Source organism: Chrysemys picta, chromosome 1 (assembly GCF_011386835.1).
Source record: "Chrysemys picta bellii isolate R12L10 chromosome 1, ASM1138683v2, whole genome shotgun sequence".
Taxonomy (NCBI): Eukaryota; Metazoa; Chordata; order Testudines; family Emydidae; genus Chrysemys; species Chrysemys picta.
In genome coordinates, this window is record NC_088791.1 from 319461501 (window position 1) to 319483122 (window position 21622).

General features: G+C 45.3%; 1 protein-coding gene across 1 annotated transcript in view; it reads right to left on the reverse strand.

Moving 5' to 3' along the window:
* Positions 1-16483: 16483 nt before the first annotated feature.
* Positions 16484-21622, reverse strand: part of AASDHPPT (aminoadipate-semialdehyde dehydrogenase-phosphopantetheinyl transferase) — a 53233-nt gene continuing 48094 nt past the window's right edge. The window contains exon 6 of the mRNA XM_005289983.4: positions 16484-19900. Within this exon, the coding sequence (XP_005290040.2) occupies positions 19742-19900 (159 nt within the window). The 3' untranslated portion in view covers positions 16484-19741. The remainder of the gene's footprint in view (positions 19901-21622) is intronic.

Below are 21622 nucleotides of genomic sequence, written 5' to 3' on the forward strand. Positions count from 1 at the left end.
AAACAGCCCCTTAGCCCGAGCCCTGCTTGCCTGAGTCAGCTGGCAGGGGCCAGCCATGGGTGTCTAATTGCAATGTGAACATACCCTAGGTCTCCTGACTCCCACTCTAGTTCCCGATCTACTAGACCACACACTCCCTCTCTAAACCAGCCCTGAGAGATGGTCCCTGAATCTCTCTAAGGTCGACGATTTCCCATTTTCCGAGGGCACATGATCCATTACCAGATTATTCTCATAACTGTAGCTTTTCCTTTAATGATTATGCTAAGACTAATGCTTTGCATTTCTAGAGTGCTTTTGATCTGAGGGTCACCAAAACGTTTTACGTACACTAAACGAGCCTCTCAACATGCCTGTGTGGTTGAGAAGTATTATCTCCATTATACAGATGGTGAAATTGAGACATTGCTTCCACCTTGTACCCCTGAGCAAACTGGGTGTAAAACAATACATTATCAGAACTTTACCCAGTCATTCACTTTGCACAGGTGTAAATGGCAACATTAGATGCAAAGCACTGGAGAATCAAGGCCAGAGTTTCAACTGCTTGCCTACGTCACACAGCATGACTTTAGTAGAGCCAGGAATAGAACCTAGAAGCTCAGGCTCCCAGTTCTGTACCATAACTATTATATTTACTTTTTATATTTTCCTTTGGGTTTATACAGAGAAAGCCTAACCGACAGCTTTAGGTATTTTAATAGAGCTGTAAAAAGTCTCAGTTTATATATAATTCTTAAAAATAGCAAATCCACCATGAGTCAATTCCTCCTTCCACAACAAAACAAAAAATCAATAGTCAGAATTCTCCTTTAGGCAGTGTACTAGACATTGATTAATGCTCTGATGTACACGCCTCCCAAGCAAATAGGGGTATTTATTCTCTCTTTTTTGGTTACTTTTACAGGAATATTTACAGTTTACTACAATATGTCCGTAAATGTATATGTACAGTGAGAGGGTGCACAGAGGTATTAGGGTGTGGTATTACTGTATAACAACACCTATACTTGGTACAACATTGTTCTACATAAGATTATACGCAGGTATACCTCTACCCCGATATAATGCTGTCCTCGGGAGCCAAAAAATCTTACTGCGTTATAGGTGAAACTGCGTTATATCGAACTTGCTTTGATCTGCCGGAGTGCGCAGCCCCGCCCCCCCTCTCTCCCCAGAGCACCACTTTACCACGTTATATTCGAATTCATGTTATATCGGGTCGCGTTATATCAGGGTAGAGGTGTACTTGGTGCAAAATTGTTATATGCTGATATTGATGTACACGGATTCCTCTTTGAATCTCTCCACTAGCTGCTGTTTTCTTCCCTGAGCAAATGTAAACTGCCCTTCCTCAGTTTCAAGGTCAGTACCAATTTACATATCAGGTGGTGGACTGAATCCTGGCTGCCATCCGGCCTGGTTTGCTCTAATCCCAAATTCCCAGGGGCACTCAGGAGTTATCCTAGCTGTGGCCCTGGCAGGAGCACAGGAGGGAAGTTTCACTCCTGCACTCTTTAGCAGGCAAGCATGGGGGAGGAGTCTGCTGCAGAGATCAGCAGCTCCCCTGGAGCAGGGATTCTTCTCTGGCAGGCTTAAGGGGATCTCAACACCATGGGGGAAGGTTCAGAGGAGCTCAAACTCTATTTTTTTTTAAAAAAGCTTATACTCTTGCCACTTATCAGTAATATTCTTTTACAGGTAGGCAGAAATATCAGCGTGCATGTCTAATGACCGGCCGCAGCGTTGACTAGGAGAGGGGATTTAGACAAGATTTCTGAAGATTATATCCCATATTTTTCAAAGAGGGCCGTGAGATCTGCCTTTCTGAGCAGAGCATCTTCCTAGTACCGTTTTCAGGATAGTTATTTGGCTGTGATGCAACCCATGAAATTTTCTAAATTGCATCTCTCTTGCCACCTACCAATCCACCAAAAACAAATACAGTAACTCCTCGCTTAAAGTCATCCAGTTAATCTTGTTTCATTGTTACGTTGCTGATCAATTAGGGAACATGCTCATTTAAAGTTATGCAATGCTCCCTTCTAACGTCGTTTGACAGCCGCCTGCTTTGTCCACTGCTTGCAGGAAGAGCGGCCCATTGGAGCTACCTGGTGGGGGCTTGGAATCAGGGTGGACCGGCAGCCCCCCATCAGCTCCCCCTAAGTTCCCTGTGCTGCAGCTGCCCAACAGGCTAGCAGTTGCCGGCATTCTGCTGTCCCTCCCCCCACTGCCATGTGCTGCTCCTGCCCTCTGCCTTGAAGCTGCTCCCAGAGACTCCTGCTTGCTGTATGGGGGGAGGGGGAAAATGGGGGAGCTAATGTCAGGGTGTCCCCCTTCCCCCTACACCCCACTTACCATAGAGCAGGGGGGACACATGACAGGGTTCAGGATGGAGGGAGCTTCCAGGCAGCAGCTGGGGTCTCAGCAAGCTGATCTAATTAACAAGGCAGTGTACTTAAGACTGGGGTCAGCTACTTAAAGGAGAAATGTGCACCTCTCTCTCACACACACACACACACACACACAGTGTGTGTGTCTGTCTCTGTCTGCTATGCTCTCTCCCCTCCCTCCATGCCTGCTGCCTTGTAGCGTGAGGCTACATTAACAATGAGTTAACCCTTGAGGGCTCAGCCAAATGCTAGTTCATCATTTAGCAGTATGGCATTCCCTGGAAAATATCCCACCCTCTGACTCCTCCACCTCAACCTCAACCAAGCTTCACAATCATCATCACTGTGTGCCAGTATTAAATTGTTTGTTTAAAACTTATACTCTGTGTGTGTATATGTATATAGAATATCATGGTTAGAAGGGACCTCAGGAGGTCATCTAGTCCAACCCCCTGCTCAAAACACCACCCATCCCCAACTATTTTTTTTGCCCCAGATCCCTAAATGGGGACCTGAAGAATTGAACTCACAATCCTGGGTTTAACAGGGCAATGCTCAAACCACTGAGCTATCCCTCCCCCCAATATATACACTATAGATAGATTGATAGATAAGATAGATTTTTGTCTGGTGAAAAAAATTTCCCTGTAACCTAACCCCCTCATTTACATTAAATCTTACGGGGAAATTGGATTCACTTAGCATCATTTCTCTTAAAGTCACATTTTTCAGGAACATAACTACAACATTAGTGAGGAGTTACTGTACTCTGTCTTGTTTTTAAAAGCACTTATTTTATCTGGATTCTTTTTCTGAACTGTGAGCCTAAATATATTTTAAGGATGCACTGTCATGATGGTATTGATTTTTCTCTGGCACACTGTACATTATATCTGAGAAGCACTAAAAATTTATGGGCAAAAAAAAAAAAAAATCAAACTCAATCCTCTTTCTTGGTTTCTATTGCTACAAATTGGCTAGTACTGGGAACCAATCAAACGACAACAGGAAAAGCTAGACATTGTTTAACTACACCGACTCCTTTTAACATTTGTTATAGTAATATTACTTTTTAAAAAACAATTCCTTTATGTCTTCATCTGCTTTCCTTTTTCTTCTTTTCCTCAATCGCGTCAAGGCATGGTATTTAATTTCTTCTGCTGTCAGGTCTAAAATTCTCTCTTTCGTCAGCACAATAACCACATGAACGTATTTCACTCCCTCTACTCCCAATGAAATGACTGCCAGCAACCATAGGCTTATAATGTGCCAGACTTGGTTAAAACCCTTAGGGCTAGATCCTCAACTGTTGTAAGTCAGTGTAGCGCCACTGCGATTAACTTGGAGCTATGCTAATTTACACTTGGGGAGGAGTTCTCCAAGTTGCTATATCACAGAGAGAAGCCAATGTTCATTTCAGAAACAGGATTTCCCCACATGAGACAGAGACTAAATATGGCACATGGGGATTTTCTGCTGAAGCCATAGAGGCTCTATTTTATGTTCTGTATTCAGCCCCATTACAGGGCGCACCACTCACCACTTGTCTGGGGCCTCCCCCGATCACTCTGGGGATTAGCTCTCAAGGCTGACACCCCTTCCCATGGTTGCCCGCATCACACCATCTCTCTCTGGTCTGCAGCAACTCCAGGAACCACAGTGTCCTCTTCATGACTCAGCCCTCCAGCCACAACATTCAGAACTCCCCTCTTCCACGGGATATCAAAGTCTTTCCTTCAGCAGCCCCAGGCTGTCTTTCCATTCACTGCCTCAGGTGCCACTCATTCAGTGGCTCGTAGGGAGAACCCAGGGTCCCCCTCTACTCTGGGTTCCTGTTCAGGAATCTTCAATCCAGCAGTTCTGAGCTTTACTCTCCCAGTCCTCACTGCTCCTTCCCTAAATTGCTTCCTACCACCCCTGATTCTCACTGCTCCTTGACTTTCCCTCCAGATGCAGCCTGTAGAGTTAATAAGCCTACCTGGCCATCTTAACTCCTTCCAATCCTTTGTGGAGTGCACACTCTCTCACAAGTCCTTTATGGACAAAGTAAAATAAATCAATTTTTCATTATAATTAGCTAAAGAGTACAGAACCAAAGCTGGAGTCCTACAACAATTTTGGTGACGTGCCGGAGTAATGAGTGCATGAGACCCTCTGTTTAAATGAAAAGCAAATTAACAAAAAAGTAAGTGATTAAAATATTTCAGCTGCTTACAAAACAAAACCTAAGCCCAGAAATATTTCCCTTCCAGAGTTACGAAGATAGTAACACTTTCTGCTTGCCTTTTAAATGCCTTGTTTACTTTACTATTTATAATACAACCTTTAAGTCTTACCATACAAATCCTTTTTCTGTTTTGTTTTTGCCCAGTCATTTAGGGAAACATTCTGCTACTTTCCACAGTGATGCCTAAAGCAGCATTATTTATTTTAATCAGCAGGAATGTGCAAAGCCCTGGGAACAGTCTGTGTTAATTACCGCTATAAAAGGTATCATAGAATCATAGAATATCAGGGTTGGAAGGGACCTCAGGAGGTCATCTAGTCCAACCCCCTGCTCAAAGCAGGACCAATTCCCAACTAAATCATCCCAGCCAGGGCTTTGTCAAGCTGGGCCTTAAAACCTCCAAGGAAGGAGACTCCACCACCTCCCTAGGTAACGCATTCCAGTGCTTCACCACCCTCCTAGTGAAATAGTGTTTCCTAATATCCAACCTAGACCTCCCCCACTGCAACTTGAGACCATTGCTCCTTGTTCTGTCATCTGCCACCACTGAGAACAGCCGAGCTCCATCCTCTTTGGAACCCCCCTTCAGGTAGCTGAAGGCTGCTATCAAATCCCCCCTCATTCTTCTCTTCTGGAGACTAAACAATCCCAGTTCCCTCAGCCTCTCCTCATAAGTCATGTGCTCCAGACCCCTAATCATTTTTGTTGCCCTCCGCTGGACTCTTTCCAATTTTTCCACATCCTTATTGTAGTGTGGGGCCCAAAACTGGACACAGTACTCCAGATCAGGCCTCTCCAATGTCGAATAAAGGGGAATGATCACGTTCCTTGATCTACTGGTAATGCCCCTACTTATACAGCCCAAAATGCCGTTAGCGTTCTTGGCAACAAGAGCACACAATTGACTCATATCCAGCTTCTCGTCCACTGTGACCCCTAGTCCTTTTCTGCAGAACTGCTACCTAGCCACTTGGTCCCTAGTCTGTAGCAGTGCATGGGATTCTTCTGTCCTAAGTGCAGGACTCTGCACTTGTCCTTGTTGAACCTCATCATGGTTTTTTTTTGGCCCAATCCTCTAATTTGTCTAGGTCCCTCCGTATCCGATCCCTACCCTCTGGTGTATCTACCACGCCTCCTAGTTTAGGAGCTGTATCTCGGACATACAGCTAAAATTCACCCTTCTCCAGCAGACACAACACAAGGCATTTGCCCTATTTATGCCCTCCAACTCACAGTTTAAGTGGTGCATAAGACTTGAGCAGACTCCCTGCATAGGAGTAAATTTCACCCAAAGAGCATGTCTATTCTGAACACTCCTTACTGCAGGTGTAGAATATATATCAGGGGTGGCCAAACTGTAGCTTGCAAATCACATGCGGCTCTTATACAGTTAAAGTGCGGCTCATGAGCCTCCCACGCCCACCCATTCTCCACCTAACAGACTGGTAGGCAGAGCTTAGGGCTTCTGCCTGGTGGTGAGGCTAGGAGCTTCTGCCAGAGATGACTGGTGCCTGCTGAAAAGGGTGGGGCACAATTTAAAGATTCGGCTCCACCAATAGCTTGAGTCATGCCCAGCTCTTACCCTCAGCAGCCCCTCCCTGCAGCTCCCAGATGTTAGCACTGCATGGAGAGGCAGCAGCAAACAGCTGGGAGCTGCATGGAGGGGCTGCTGCTTTTGCTCCCCAGGGAGAGGCAGCAGCAAAAGCAGCCGCTCTCCCTGCAGTTCCCACAGCAGCAGCTCCCGGTTTGCTGGCTCCAGCAGCTGCTGTGCATGTGACCAACTGGGGCCAGCAAACCCTGGCAAAAATCGGGGAGGGGCACATGGGGTCAGCTCTGATTCTGCCCAGTGGGGAGGGAGGTCTTGGTGCTTCAGCCCCGTGGGGCTTGGGACTTTGGCAGAAGTGGGGCTTCAGCCCTGAGCCCTGGCAGGCACCTCCCATGGGGCTGAAGCCTGAGATCCCCCCCTCCCAGCAGGGCTGAAGCCCCAAGACCCAGCAGACACGCCCTGGCCCTCGACGTCAGAAGATTGAGTTGCATATGACAGAGGGTCAGTAAGTTTGCCATCCCCCTCCCCAGCATGGGTATAAATAGCAGTGTAGATGGTGAGGCACTGCTTAGGGAAGTAAAGACACTCCTGAATCCTGGGGGTATGTGCCCTACACAGCTTTCTACTGTCCACGCAGTACCTCCCCCATCTACACTGCTATTTTTAGTCACGCTGCCTCCCTGCTGCCAGTCTTTCCCCACTACAGGAAAGGGAAAGGGCTCTGGTAGGAGGGTGGCAGGAGGGAAAGGGTCTGGCAGCTCCACACTGCTAGAGCCTTTTCCCACTACAGAGAGCTGCTGGAGCCTTTCCTCATCACAGGGAAAGACCCCATTAGTGAGGAAAGGCTCTGGCTGAGAGGAAGCTGCCGTGAAAGGCTCCGGCAGCTTCCTGCAGTGGGGAAAGGCACTGGCAGCAGGGAGCAGCCGGAGCCTTTCCTCACTGCCTCCCCCCTGCCAGAGCCTTTCACTGACACGTGTAGCTACACACAACAATGTGGACATAGCCTGTCCACATATACTACATGATGCCATCAGAGGCATCTTGAAGTCCCAAGTCAGGCAAATCTCAATGCCTTTGTGGAATTCAGATTGGGTCTAAACACACTGTTAACAGAAAAGTCTAAGTGCAACCTTTCCTTTATCAAGCTGCTGAAAATGTAAAATGTGCACAGCAGAATAGGGTTTACTGCTCTTGTATTTAAAATTATTTTTCAGGGGTGGTTTGTATATTCTTTTCATGTATTTTAGGTAAATTCTATTTCTCTTTGGAGTTTCTTTCCTCAGATTTATAAACTTTGTTAGTAGAACACGTTTCACTTGACCACAAAAACTGATTTAGTATCTGACCGGGATATAGATGTCATGGTAATTCATAGGGTGCCTGATTAACTATCACAAGGGCTGGATTTCATCAGAATAGAACAAGTGAATTAATATTTGATGCCTGTCACAGAAGAGATTATTGTAAGAGATCTGAACCCTTCCTGTCTCCCTAATTAATCTTTTTATGTGTATGGGCATGTTTTAGTTCCCCTGGATTAAGAAATATAGACTCATGTCTCCCAGCTGCACTTCAGCCTGTTCTCATTTCACTTCAAGATCAATTCGAATGACACAGAAATTGCCACATGGAAAAAAAAACTGATTTGAAGCAAAACTGCTGTTATTCATCATGGAAAACATATGCATTATTCCTTTTGACAGTACATTACAACTGCTGTAAACTAAATTTTTCTGTATTATTAGTTAAGTCTCTACAATGACTGTAATTCATATAACCCTTCACAAAGTTATTTGTGCCTAAAAGTAAAATAAAAACAAAATTCAAACAAAGAAGATCCATTTTGCAGTTAAAGGAAAAACAATTTCAGGCAGTTTTTCCATCAGAGGGCTGCCTAAGCATGTTCTCCCAAGCTGTTGAAGCACTTAGACTTTTCTGAAACAATATTTTTGAATTGTTATTCACAGCACATGTATCATAACTAAAGTTCCCAGGGAAACATCGATCATTTCTTTAATTAACAAGGATGGGATCCATGAAAGTACCTAGTATTGGGTTTAGGAGCCTAAGTCCCAGTTTTGGCTCCACTGCAATCCACAAAACACCCACTGAACCCTGTAGGTGCCAATGTTTTTCCAGAGTAAAAGCTACTTAGGGGCCTTTGTTCCTGCCTCAGGGCATGCACACTGCTGCCTCCCTCTATGAATCTGGACACCCATCTCCTGCCTAAGCCCAGAGTGATCCATGAACCAGAAGAAGATAGGCATTTGGCTACCTAAGTCCCGTGCTGGGCAAAATCCTGTACATGGCCTCTGAGGCCAACATCCAGCTGGAGGAAATGGTGGCGCTCACCTTATAACTTTTAGCTCAGTAGTTACAAGGGCCAGAGAGAGAGAGAGAGAGACTGACTCTGTAATGCAGTGTTTAGGGTACCCACCTGGAGATGAGACCCCCCCTGGGTCCAGGCCCCTGCTTCAACCACTCCTTTTTTTTATTTATTTAAACGCAAAAGCAGAGATTGAGGGAACCTACATCAGACTGTTTCATGGTTCAGTGGCTTGAGCACTCTCCTGAGAAGTGGGAGACCCATGGTCAAATCCTTTTTTCCCCTCTGGCAGAGTGGGGAATTCAACCTGGATCTCCCATATCCTGGAGGGGGTGGGCTGTAACCACAGAGCTAAAAGTTATAAGGTGGGCAGCAACACCACCTCCTCTTCCAGCTGTTTTGTGTGGAGTGAGGTAGGCTCCAAAGTCATTCCTACAAAAAACTACTACAAGAGACTGATTCCAATTCTTGAATTGCTACTCAGAGCTAGGAACCTCCCTGCAGCCTGGAGTTAGGTGCCTGTCTCTGAGAGGCGCAGAGCTTATAACACCCTCCTCTTGTCAGCATCTTGCATTGGTTAGCTTAGGTGGCTCCACACCTAGTGGGCTGGCTTTTGTGGAGCACATTCTAAGATGTCTATCTCTTCCCATTCATTGTATAAGGAGCCTAGGTGCCTAACTCGGCTTTGAGGATCACAGTGTTGTGACTGTGATTTCCTAGGTGCCTAAAAGTTAGGTGCTGTGATGCTCAGCGTTGCAATACCCAAGTCTCTTTGTGGATCCCCCACCAAGTGATTTTGTCTTTGCTGAAGCAGATTTCCTACATCAAAAGTAAATTATCTGATGAATTATATCTATTTGTCCAGTATTACCTCTTCTTCTAGTTCTGAGCGTGACCAAGAAATTTAAACCTTATAAAGTGGACTATTAGGCAGGTTCTCTAATATCTATTTACAGTATTGTGCTCCCTTCATGGCTTTATAATATGGTGCATAGGTATCTTTTAGGTAATGCAGAACAAATAGTATTTGTAAAGCTAAACTATACATCTCCTAGATATTGCTCACAAATAACATTCTTTTCATGTATTTTTTGTGGTGAATGAATATCTATTACAAGACTCAAGCTCCTGTCTTTGTTTTACAGAGTGGTTTCAAAAGCAAGTCAGAAGAAGGGCTGCTCATTTATTGTTTTCTTACCTGAACATCAATTATTGGAGGTGGGGGGAGAAGTGTCGCCGTTCCTCAGTGGGTCACAGCTAAGGATGCCAGATTCAGGACAAATTCTTGAGAAATAGGGCAGACTCATTCCAACCTGGTGGTTATTTTATCCTTAGATTACACAACACCAGTAACAGTCTCACCAAACTGGTGAACAAGAAGTCAAAAATGCAGTCTCCTTATACATTCCAGCCCTTATTTCACCACCCAGATGCTAGCCTTTATGATGAGTGGTTATTGAAAACCAATTTCATCAAAGAGTTCTTCTGATCTCAAGAGATCAGGCACATAGCCACATCAATATATAACTCAGATTTTACTCAATAATCATGCTCCTGCCAATCCTTTACTAACTAAAAGCTAAAGGTTTATTAATAAAGAAAAAAAGAAGAGGATTAAAATGGTTAATAGATCATGTACATAGTATAATGGAAATGTTCTTGTATCAGGTTTATAGCAATGACGTTATAGACTACTGGCTTGTAAAGTCTCTGGTAACTTCCAAAAGTTTGGAAGCTCCTCAGTCCATCGTCCAATATGTTCCTTTTAGTTGTAAATCCACAGTCCAGAGAACCAGAGCAGGAAAGAGGCAACACAGAAATGTTTCATGGGTCTTTTATATCCTCTGCCGTGTGCTTAAAATGTTACTGTCCCAAACAAAGCTCACAGCCCGTCTGTGGAAAGTTATTGGCACAAGATGGAGTCCAGGGTAACATGAGCATATCACATGTCCTTACATGGTTTGCTGACTCACAGGGGCAGCCATTGGCCATATCCGTATTAAGGAGTCCACAGGAAGACTTACCTGATGGAATGAGTTTCCTCTATGACCCATTGTAAGAGTTAAATGTCTTTAATGGACCATCAACACAAAGCTGTCTGGCTTCAATGCAGATTTCACTTGGTGGGTGTTACCCCAGGAACAAACACATTTGGGAAACAGATATATAGCCAATATTCTAACTTCAGATACAGTGATGATTAAGGCTACGATTTAGTTATGGGTATTTTTAGTAAAAGTCATGGACAGGTCATGGACAAACAAAATTTCATGGCCAATGACCTGTCCATATGTGTGATTAAATCTTGAGGGGGGCGGGTGCTGGAAGAACCGCTGCTGGGGGAGGGGAGCACTCAGGGCCAGTGGCACCAGCTGTTGGGCCGCAGACCATGGCTTCTCCGGGGGCTGGGGACCGTTGCCCGGGGGCAGGGCCAGCTCTGGCTTTTGGGCCACCCCAAGCCAAAAAAAAAAAAAAAAAACAACCTGCGGTGCGGCCGAAGCGCGGGTGCAGGGGGACCGGCTGGGGGGGGAGGAGGGGGAGTGAGCGGGCGGGAGAGAGAGAGAAGGGGGCGCCCAGGGCTACAGCGGGGGTGCTGCCACACGGCCCCTCCCGCTGCGCTGCTGCCTGCCACGAGGGCTCTGCTCCGGTCAGCGGGGAAGGAAGGAAGAGGACTGTCCTGCAGGGCGCTCTGGTTCTCCGCACCGCCGCCCCCTACAGGGCGGCTGGAGCGGAACAAAAAAAAAAAAAGCGGCTGTGCCGCTCTAGGATTGGGCAGAATGCTGCCTCAAACAATCTGCCTCAGCTGGGGCCTGGAGCCGGCCCTGCCCGGGGGCCACAGATGGCAGCTGCTCCAGCTGACCTGAGACCGCTGCCCAGGGCCGCAGACTGCTCCAGCTGGCCCGTAGGCTGGGACTGCTGACCACAGCTGCTCTGGCTGGGCCGCTGGACCAGCGGCTGGTGTGGCTGTCCCCCGGGCCACTCCAGCAGTGGCTGGTGTGGCTGTCCTGGGGCCAGCTGCTTGGGCAGCCCTGGGGTCAGCCACACTGGCCCCTGCAGAAATCATGGGAGGTTAATGGAAAGTCACAGAATCTGTGACCTCCATAACAGACACAGAGCCCTAGTGATGATACACGGATTTAAACAAGATAATCTTATTTAGCAAATCATAACTTTTCCATTGACACCGTACATAATATATTTTGTACAAGATTTGTTGCAATTGTCTAACAGTGGCAATATCAATGATATACATGGTCTTATTTCAATCATACAGCATTACAGGAGAGAAGTACTTTGCAATCCTATAGCCCTTTTCATCTGAAGATGGGTTACTCACCCTGTGCAGTAACAGTAGTTCTTTGAGATGTGTCCCCCTATTGGTGCTCCACTTCAGGTGTGCATGCACCTCTCCAGCCGTTGATCAGAGATTTCTAGCTAGCAGTGTCCATTCAACCCGCACATGCACCCTAAGCCTCTCTGCGGCAGACACCAAGGCTATACATGGGGCATGCAGGCAAACTACTCTCAGTTCCTTCTCTACCCAGGCATCTCCTAGGCAACAACCAAAGCAGAGGGGAAGGAAAGCAGGTAGTCGAGCACCCATAAGGATACACATCTAGAACTATAGTTACTGCACAGGGTGAGTAACCCTTCCTCCTTCTTCGAGTAGCATCCCTGTGGGTGCTCCACTTCAGGTGACTTCTGAGCAGTATCCCCAGAAAGAGGTGGCAGTTTCAGAACAGGGTCCAGAACTGAAGACAGTACTGCAGAGTTAGGTGCTGCATCAGATTTGACGGCATGGAGCAGGGTGTAACGCTTTGAAAACATACGGATTGAAGTCAAGGTAGCAGCTCTACATATCTCAGATATTGAAATATTCTTCACAAATGCAGTAGAGGTTGCCTGTGACCTGGCTGAATGTACTCTCGTCCCCGGGGCGGAGGGAGGGGGGTTGCGCTGAGGACCTGCAGATTCATAACAGGTAGAGATACAACTCAATATCCATTTTGAAAGTCTTTGAGCAGATATGGGAGTCCCCTTCGATCTAGCTGTGAAGGAGACAGAGTCTAGGTGATCTCCTAACCTGCTTAACCCTATCCAGGTAGAAGGCCAAGGCCCTTCTCACATCTGGGGTATAGAAATAGGATCCCTGCTGAGAACTATCAGGCTTCAAAAAATACTGATAGATGGATAGATTGGTTAAGATGCAAATCCAATGTAACCTTTGGTTGGAACTTAGAATGTGGACATAAAGAGACTTTATAGTTAAAGAATTTTGTACAGTGGGAATCTGCCATCAAGGCTCCAATCTCCCCGGCCTTAAGGGCTGCCATGATGACAACTAAGAAGACCATCTTCCTAGATAAATGAAATAGCAATCAGGTTGCCAGTTATTCAAATGGAGGTCTCGTGAGGTGGGCCAAAAGGAGGCTGAGGTCCCAAGACAGGGTGGGGTGTCTAATGTAGGGGAAGAGATTACCCAGACCCTTAATAATTCTGGGATGATACTGGGTGAGCAAAAATAAAGAATCCCTCGACCAGGGGATGAATGGCTGATATGGCAGCCAGATGTACCTTGACTGAATTGATAGATAAACTGGATATCTTCAGATCCAGCAGGTAATCCAGGATGAGGGAAAAGGGAACCAATTCAGGGTGGAGGTAGCGACAACCACACCAATGGACAAAGCTTTTCCATTTCTGCAGGTAAGTAGGTTGATGTTTTTCTACTGTGCCTCTGGAAAGCAGGAAGCCTCTATTCCAAAGAACCATCCCGAAACCAAGCTGAGGCATAGAACCACTAGGTTGGGGTAAAGAGCGCAACCCACATCCTAAGACAGGAAATGAAGAATAGTGGGGAGCTTGATCAATGGTTGGATACAGAATTGAAGCAAGCAAGTGTACCAAGCTTGTCTTGGCTAGGTAGGTACTATGAGAATAACTCTGGCCTTGTACTGCCTTATTTTGTTTGGCACTCTTAGAATTAGGAGCACTGGGAGACAGGCATAGAACAGACTCTTCTTCCATGGTAGAAGGAGTGTCCCCCAGGGAGTGGTGACCCAGACCCCCATTCTCCCCTTGAACAGAACAGAGGGCACTTCCTGTTCTCCGAGGTGGCGAAAAGTTCGATCTCTGGCAGTCCCCATCTCTTGAATATGCTGTGGGGAACCTGAGAGAGTGTCCAACTCCCATTCATAATTGTGGGAGAAATGTCTGCTATGGGCATTGGATAGGGTGTTCTGGATGCCCGGGTGTTCAGACTGCTGAAATCTGGATATGGTCGGCTATACACCAGTTCCAGAGTTTTATGGCTTTGGCCAGAGGCGCTGACTTTCTAATGTGGTGGGGGGCTTGACCCCTGGCTCTGCCCCAGACCCCTCCCACACTGCACCCCTTCCCCCAAGGCACAACCCCTGCTCTGCCTCTTCCTGCCCCATTCTGCCTACACCCCCGAGCACACCTCACCCTTGCTCCTTACCCCCCAGCACCTGCTGCATGCCGCAGAACAGCTGATTGTGGTGGGTGGGAGGCACTGGGAGGAGAGGGGGAGGCACAGGGGGGAGAGGGAAGAGCTGATCGGGAGGGCTGCCAGTGGGTGCGCTCAGCACCCACCATTTTGGCTTCGGCATACAAGGAGCAGGATCTTGCTCCTTCCTGCTTGTTGATGTAGCATATGCAGGACATATTGTCCATCGTGACCCTGACTGGCTTGTCCCTGATGAGGGGCAGGAAATGAAGGCAAGTGTTCCTGACTGCCCTGAGCTCCAATAGGCTGATGTGGAGACTGGCTTTGTGGGTTGTTCACCCACCCTGAACCGTGAGGGTGTCAAGGTGGGCTCCCCATCCTAATAAGGATATGTCGGTTCTTAGTCACTGATGTGGTTAGGCGAGAGAAAGGGATACCCACACAAGTGTTGAATTGCTCTTTGCACCAGTTTAGGGAATTCTTTACACGAAAGGGGCAAGTTGCCTGCCTGTCCCAGGTGTCCCTGCTTGGACAGTAGGTTGTTCTGTATCAACCTTGTGTAAGGGGACTGTTGCCCCCTTACTAACATTCACTGGGGGTGTTTTGGTTGGCTAGCTCCCAGCACTAAAAGGGGAGGGGTCGATGGCAAATCAGGAGCCTGAGACTGACAGTCCCCAGGAACAATGGGGAGAGGCCAATGCTCCAGATCAGCCTGATTGACAGGGCGGGCAGGCTAATCAGAGAGTCAGGAGGCCGGGGGAGTCCCGTCCTCTGTGTGAGCTGGAATGGCCTGAGTCAGACTGAGTGGGGCCGAGCTAAGGAGAGAGCAGGGGCCCAAGCTGAGCTGGAGAGCAGAACCATGCCAGATCCAGAGCCAGAGACGCAGCCCAGGGAGAGCAAATCCTGTGCTGGGAGCAGAGGTGCAGCCACAGAGCCAGAGACGCAGCCCAGGGAGAGCAGATCCTGTGCTAGGAGCAGAGCTGCAGCCACAGAGCCAGAGACGCAGCCCAGGGAGAGCAGATCCTGTGCTGGGAGCAGAGCTGCAGCCACAGAGCCAGAAACGCAGCCCAGGGAGAGCAAATCCTGTGCTGGGAGCAAAGCTGCAGCCACAGAGCCAGGTGTGGTAAGCAAGTGGGGCCAGCCAAGGGGGGACCTGGGCAAAGGGCCCAGCACAGAAAGACACCCCCAGACAAGGGCCCTTGCAGGCCAGACCGGGAGGGGGACCTTAACCCTACGGGGGGCTGACGCTGGGAAAAAGGGTCCCACCACTCAAAGCCCGGAGGTGTGTGGCCACCACCATTGCAAGTGTCCAACCCGCAGCGTCTCTGCAGCACGGCCAGGGCCTGAGAAGGAGGCCTGGGACCTACAAGGAGCAGACTGTGACCTGCCCTGACGTTCCAGAAACACTGTTTGTGATGTTCCCTGCCACAGAGCAGGGTGATGTGTTTTCCTTTAACCTTTCCCATTTTTCCTTGTTCCTTTCTTTAGATTAATTGTTAATTAAACAACTTGTATTTGCTTTAAATTGTATGGAATAATCAGTGGGTCAGGAAGGTGCCCAGTGCAAAGAGAGTACCCCGGAGTGGGGACACCCTAGCCCCTGTCCTAGGTAACCACAGCAGGGTTGGGGGTCGAGCCCCCCAGGAATCCTGGGCCCAGCCTTGTTGGGGTTACGAGGACTCAGCCAGACAGGAGAGTGGAAGGGGAGCCCTCAAGGGCTGGGAGGCCTCTGGGTAAAGGAAGTGGGAGCAGGGACTCAGATCCTTTCGCTAGCCCACCTCACCGGGGTAGTGCAGAAGTCAGAAAATTTCCCCACAATAGCGGGACCATTCCCCCGCTTACACTTGGAAGCAGTGGAGGTGTAGACATATAGGATTGGTTACAAAGGTGCAAGCTACCATATGGCCCAAGAGTTGAAGAGAGAGAGCGAGAGAGTGTACACACCAAAGAAGAACTCAAAGCTCCTTACACCATTAACAAATTAAGCCGTGTTGCAAATTAAACAAGGGCCCTATGGGGGCTTACTTCTCCCAACACTAAAATGCAGTTACCTCTGAAGTGGAAAATATTAGCTGTTCAACAGCACACATCTGCCACAGTTTAAGCAGGAAGTGAAGAATACTGAACCTTACCCAATCAAAGTTGCAGAGGAAAGTTAGGTAGACAGAATATAATTACCCTACTGGTATTTGGCCAGAAGAAAGGGAATAACATGCTTATTCTTACAAAAAGTGATATGGACGCTTTAATGACCACAAGTGGTCAGAATCCTAGCTTTATGTCTCATCTGCAAGATGCCACCTCCAGCATCATACTGTCCTGTGCTCTAGCATAGATTCAATACTGATTAAGAGCAAAGCATTATATCTATTGACTCACTAATGTTACTTGCCTCAGGTTCTTGGCGTTCAAGCCTTGGAGACCTCCTATCTAATAACACAAGTCAAACCCTACTTAGGTGTTTGGCTGTGAACAAACAACCTTTATTTTTTAGCAGAACAGATACAGAATGCTAGAACAATAATTCAATTTTAGAAGTTTTTATTTCAATAAAAAGAAACCTTAGAATGTCTCATTAATGTAAGAGTAAATAATGTAGAATATATACAATATTTGGATATTAAAATTTTGTATAGAATGTGCATGACATATGCCAAAAACATGATTACTGCCTTAAGGATGTTACAAACTAAAAAACAACGTGAACAAACACCATCAAAGTAAACAGAGTTGTGCATGGTCACTAAAGCTGGGAAGTGTCATCCAACAGGAAGTTTTTTCCAAGAGAGATGATGCTCATGTGCATATCTTTAGCCTCATTTCTAGCTTATATTTGTTTTCATATCCAGGTCTTTCTAGCAACATCTTTTTTATGTTGATTTGTTAGTTAATGTGATTAACTGTGAACATACCAGTGCTTTACACCTTTTTTCTTTTTGAAAAACTGAACACCAATGTTAGCTTTAGCTAACGTGTTCATTCAGCCCATGTACTTCTGTAATATAGTAACAAGATAAACCTTGTACATGATATTGTAAGCCTGATTGAGTCATATGAGCTACTTCCTACAGACATACTCATGTCAAATAGCAACATAACTCTCTTTTCACAAAGATGCAAAGTGTCTTAAAAGTATTTCTGTCACTAAACTATAATCTTTACATAAGACACAAAAAACCACAGACATATGCCCAAGTTAAACACATTTATCACAATTTGTACCATGCTATTTCTGTAAAGAACAAAGTTAAAATTCTGTCCCTAAAGCATTAAATAGATAGATCATTTACAGTAATATTAATGATTTCACCTTGGATATTCAATTACACTAACTCTTCTATACATAACCGTAATGTTGATTTTAATGTGTGCTCCACATGCATAACTGCTTAAAGAGGAGATTCAGTTTATTTTCTAAATAATTATTTACAGCAGTAGTATATGCTCAGAAAACAATTCTTATGCTTATGAGAATAACTGTTCACATTCCCAGGATATCAGAAGATAGACATGTGAAACTCTTATACCCTTATGATTGCTCCTTTTCTGTGCATATGAATGTAAAATAATTCTATCAATACTGCCAAGATCTGAAATTGTAGATACACGACTCATTTTAGTTTCCACAAGCCAACATTATCTCTTACCATTATTGCTTGTTAAAATTTGCAAAAAAGTTAGATTAATCTTGTTTTTTTTACCCAAAGCAACAGAAATCCAAATGTAAAGGAAATCTGTGTATTGTGCAGATTTGCAGTCTTCCTAGTGATTCTGCCTGGTCTTTCAGGATCAATGCGTTTTTGGGGGGTGAGAGAGTTTGCGGGAGAACCAACCCTTAAGTTTCTAAATTTTCTTGTTACAGATATAGCCTTATTAGTCATTAGCCAGCCAAAAGAGGTGTTATTTGCCATATTTATCAGGATTGTTAACTCCCATGCCTAAATGTGATCACATACAACACTGCAAATTACTTCACTGCAGATGATAAAATGTGTTATGCACTTGCCAATGGGGCTTAGTGTTTGCAGTGCGGTCTGCTAAAAAGCACTGGATTCTCAGTTTGGTCTGAAACACCAGCAGCAGGGACAATTAAGACCAAAAACTAATAAACAAGATTATTTTTAAACATCTATTGTAGTCTGGAGAAAAGCAAACTCTTATGACGGCTATTATTTTAGCAAATAAAATAAAATTTTACAATCAGCAGGGTACAATGGACTTAATGCTGGTTTTCTCCATTAAGAAATTTCCCTTGACTTTAAACAGAATTACCTTGACCCCTGGGGGAATCCTAACCCAAGATCCAACAGTCATCACACTTTTAGTACTACAAATTCTTAATTTTAAAATTCACTCCTACCTACAGGGTAAAGCTGTAATAATTGAGAGAGAATTATGTAATTATTTATTAAATAATGCTCAATTTAAAAGCGTGCTGTAAAAGCAGGCAAAAGGATAATTTTAACAGATATTATTTGAGTGTGAGAAAGTGATTATCTGCATCAGCAGCATGGGGGCTTCTGTAAGACCATAAAACCCATTTCCTTCCTGCCTCAAATTCTATTTAACATCAGAGGTGCAAGTTTAATGGTTATAATACAAGCAGGCTTTCACCCAATCAGAATGCAGGGCAACAGCCAATTTGGCCACAATCCTACTCTCACTGAAGTCAACATGAATTTTGTTTGACTTCAATGGGAAGAGAATTGAGCCTTTTATTCTGAGGTAATGATTCTGGTCAGTATCCATTCCCTGCACCTTTCAAATGACCTCAAGTATCCACACGTCCTAGATTAAAAAGGAGGATACACAATGGGAAAAAGTATTCTTTGAAAAGGACAAGACAAATAGTCTAAAATTGTCTTTCAGCACCTGTTGCTCTCTCCCAAGTCTCTCTGAAGTCTATATGACAATGCAATACTCTGCATTCCCCAGCTCCAGCTCTGCAGCCCTCCTTGGAAAAGGGCAGACAGTGCTTATATATTTAAAAAATAGTGGTCCCCAGAAATAAAGAGAACAGAAATGCAAATATGGGTCCAGAAATGCAGAACTACTGCAGGGCACGTATCCACTTCAGAGGACTCAGATATCTAAAGGAGAGGCAGAAAACCTGTATACTGTTAGTGGAGAGAATCAGTACAGACAATTGTGAGGAGGCGGCTGACTGTGTGAGGATATACCTCACCAAAAGCCCAGGACTCAGAACACTCTCAAACTGGTTTTACACAGCTGTAGATCCATTAACGTCACTTACAGGGATGACAAATAAGTTTGATAATTTCACATAGAACTTTTGCTATGAAGAAATAGTGCCATCATTAACCAACTCTTTTACTTTGGCTTTGCCTAGCCACTTTGGAATAAAATTATGATTTCATGAGAGACAGGCAATAATATCACTTAAACATCAGCAGAAATTAAGCATGAAAACACATTTTCTTTAAATATTAAACACATGTTGCTCATCAAGAGCAGCATTAATGCAGCTCTGTTCACTGCTATTGGCAGGGGGTAATCATGGAGATAAGAGAATCACAGAGGTAGATGCAAATTACACAATGAAAAAAAGGTGCAGGATCAGTTTAGATTATTTATTTCAGTTTCTTTAGCCTGAAATGATCTCAGCATAGGGTAAAGAGGGTAAAAGGTGGCAGCTTTGTGAGGCTGGGAAACGAATATTGGTCTAAAAGGGGAAATGTATACACACACTCAAATTAAGCTTTGCAAAGGAACAATGTGTGGTCTGTGAAAGATTTCAGCTTCTTTTCTTGGAAACACAGTTTTATCTTGAATGAGTACTCTGGCGTGCTGGGCACTCCTGCTTGGAACAAAAGTTATCCCAGTATGCAGGGTCTTCAGGTGCCATAGGAACACCGGCGGCAACTAAATCATCAAAAGTCAATACCTGGAATTGTGGCTGGGTCAGGTCTTTAGAAAAAACCTAAGGAAAATACATTTTAGAGTTAGATGGAAGCATGGACAAATTTCACTCCTCTCCCTCCCCTCTGCCCCAATCAGTTTAAACTGTTGTAAATACTAAAAAGAATAATTTTAAAATGTTCAGATTGATACTGATGTGATAAAAAAATTAACCTTAAATACGTTAAGATGCACAGTAGTGGGGATGCAGATAATATAGTCCTAGAGACTTACATTTTAGTGAATAAAATAAAAGAATAAAATGGAAAAGGAAAAAAGTGCCAGGGAATCTGAGATTCATAGATATTAAGGACTATAAAGAAGGGCTATTTATCCTACAGTAACTGTGGTTCTTTGAAATGTTGTCATTAGTGTGGATCCCACTGTTGGTGTGTATATCCCTCATACATTAGAGATCAGATTCTTCTAAACAGCAGTATCTGTCATGGCAATGTGTGCACCCTGCATCTGCTCATGCTCCCATGGAAAAAAAAAAAAAAATCACACATGGTGGTGATGCGGAGACCATCACTGTGGAGCATGAGTTGGCACAACGTTCCTATCCATTTGGTGTCTTGCTGGGGAGTAAATAGACCTGTCCCAGAGCTCCAGGGGCACATACATGCGCCGACATACGACTGAATGCCACAAGGAACATCCCTATTATTGTAGACAGATTGGATCTTATCTCAGGTAACAGTGATTGCAACAACAGGAAGTGGTTCTCATGCAGGTACACTCTGTATGATCTGGAGTCTACTGTAGCTCTTATGAAGTCTATCATTTGCAATAGGATAAAAGATTATTTTTATTTTTGTATTTCACTAGGAGGGACAGTGGGATCCTTGCTGTCTCTTGCTGGGACTGGTCTCTGATCAGTCAGTCATCCAGGTAAGGGTAGATATGACTGCCCTGCCCTTCCCAAGTGTGCTGCAACCACAACTAGGCATTTTGTAATGACTGTCAGCATAGTGGACAGGCTGAATGGCAGTACCTTGTTTTGCTAATGATTGGGCCTCATCTTAGGTACTACCTGTGGGCTAGATGGATGGCTATGTGGAAGTATGCCTTTTGCAAGTCGAGAGCCATGAACCAATTCTCAACCTGCAGAGATGGAATGATGGAGGCATTACCATCCTGAATCTGAGGCAGCATATTAGCTGAGTCTCCTCAGGTCTAGGAAAGGATGAAGACATCCGTTCTTCTTAGGGATAAAGAACTATGGAGAGCAGAAGCCTCTCCTATGGCTCATTGATGAAGCAATGAGGGCACTTCTGTTTGCAACAGGATCTTATGAGAATGATGTTGGAAGAGGGATGGGGAAGGGGGATAAGTAGGGAAATGTGTGGAAATGAATAGGGTAGCCGAGGGCAATTATGTCTTACACCCATTTGTCTAATGGTCGATCAAGCCCCATGGAAAGGGACTAGGCAGACAAGGATCAACTCCAGTGTGATTCTCAACACTCCTGTCAAGCCTGTTGGCTTTGTGACTGTGTCAGGTGTATGATGGAGGAGGTCAATGGGCATCTCCTGGAATACCTAGATCTTTTCTGAGGCAGGTACTCAGCTTGTGGCCATGAGAGTATGAGGTCCCTGCCGGGGCTGACACTCAAAGTTTCCGGTAAGGAACCAGGGTGCAAATCCCAAAGGACCTTAACACAGCCTTTGAGTCTTTTAAGGAGTGAAGTGACTTGATGGTTCTTTGATTAAAGAGTTCCATCCTCTCAAAGGACAGGTTCTCG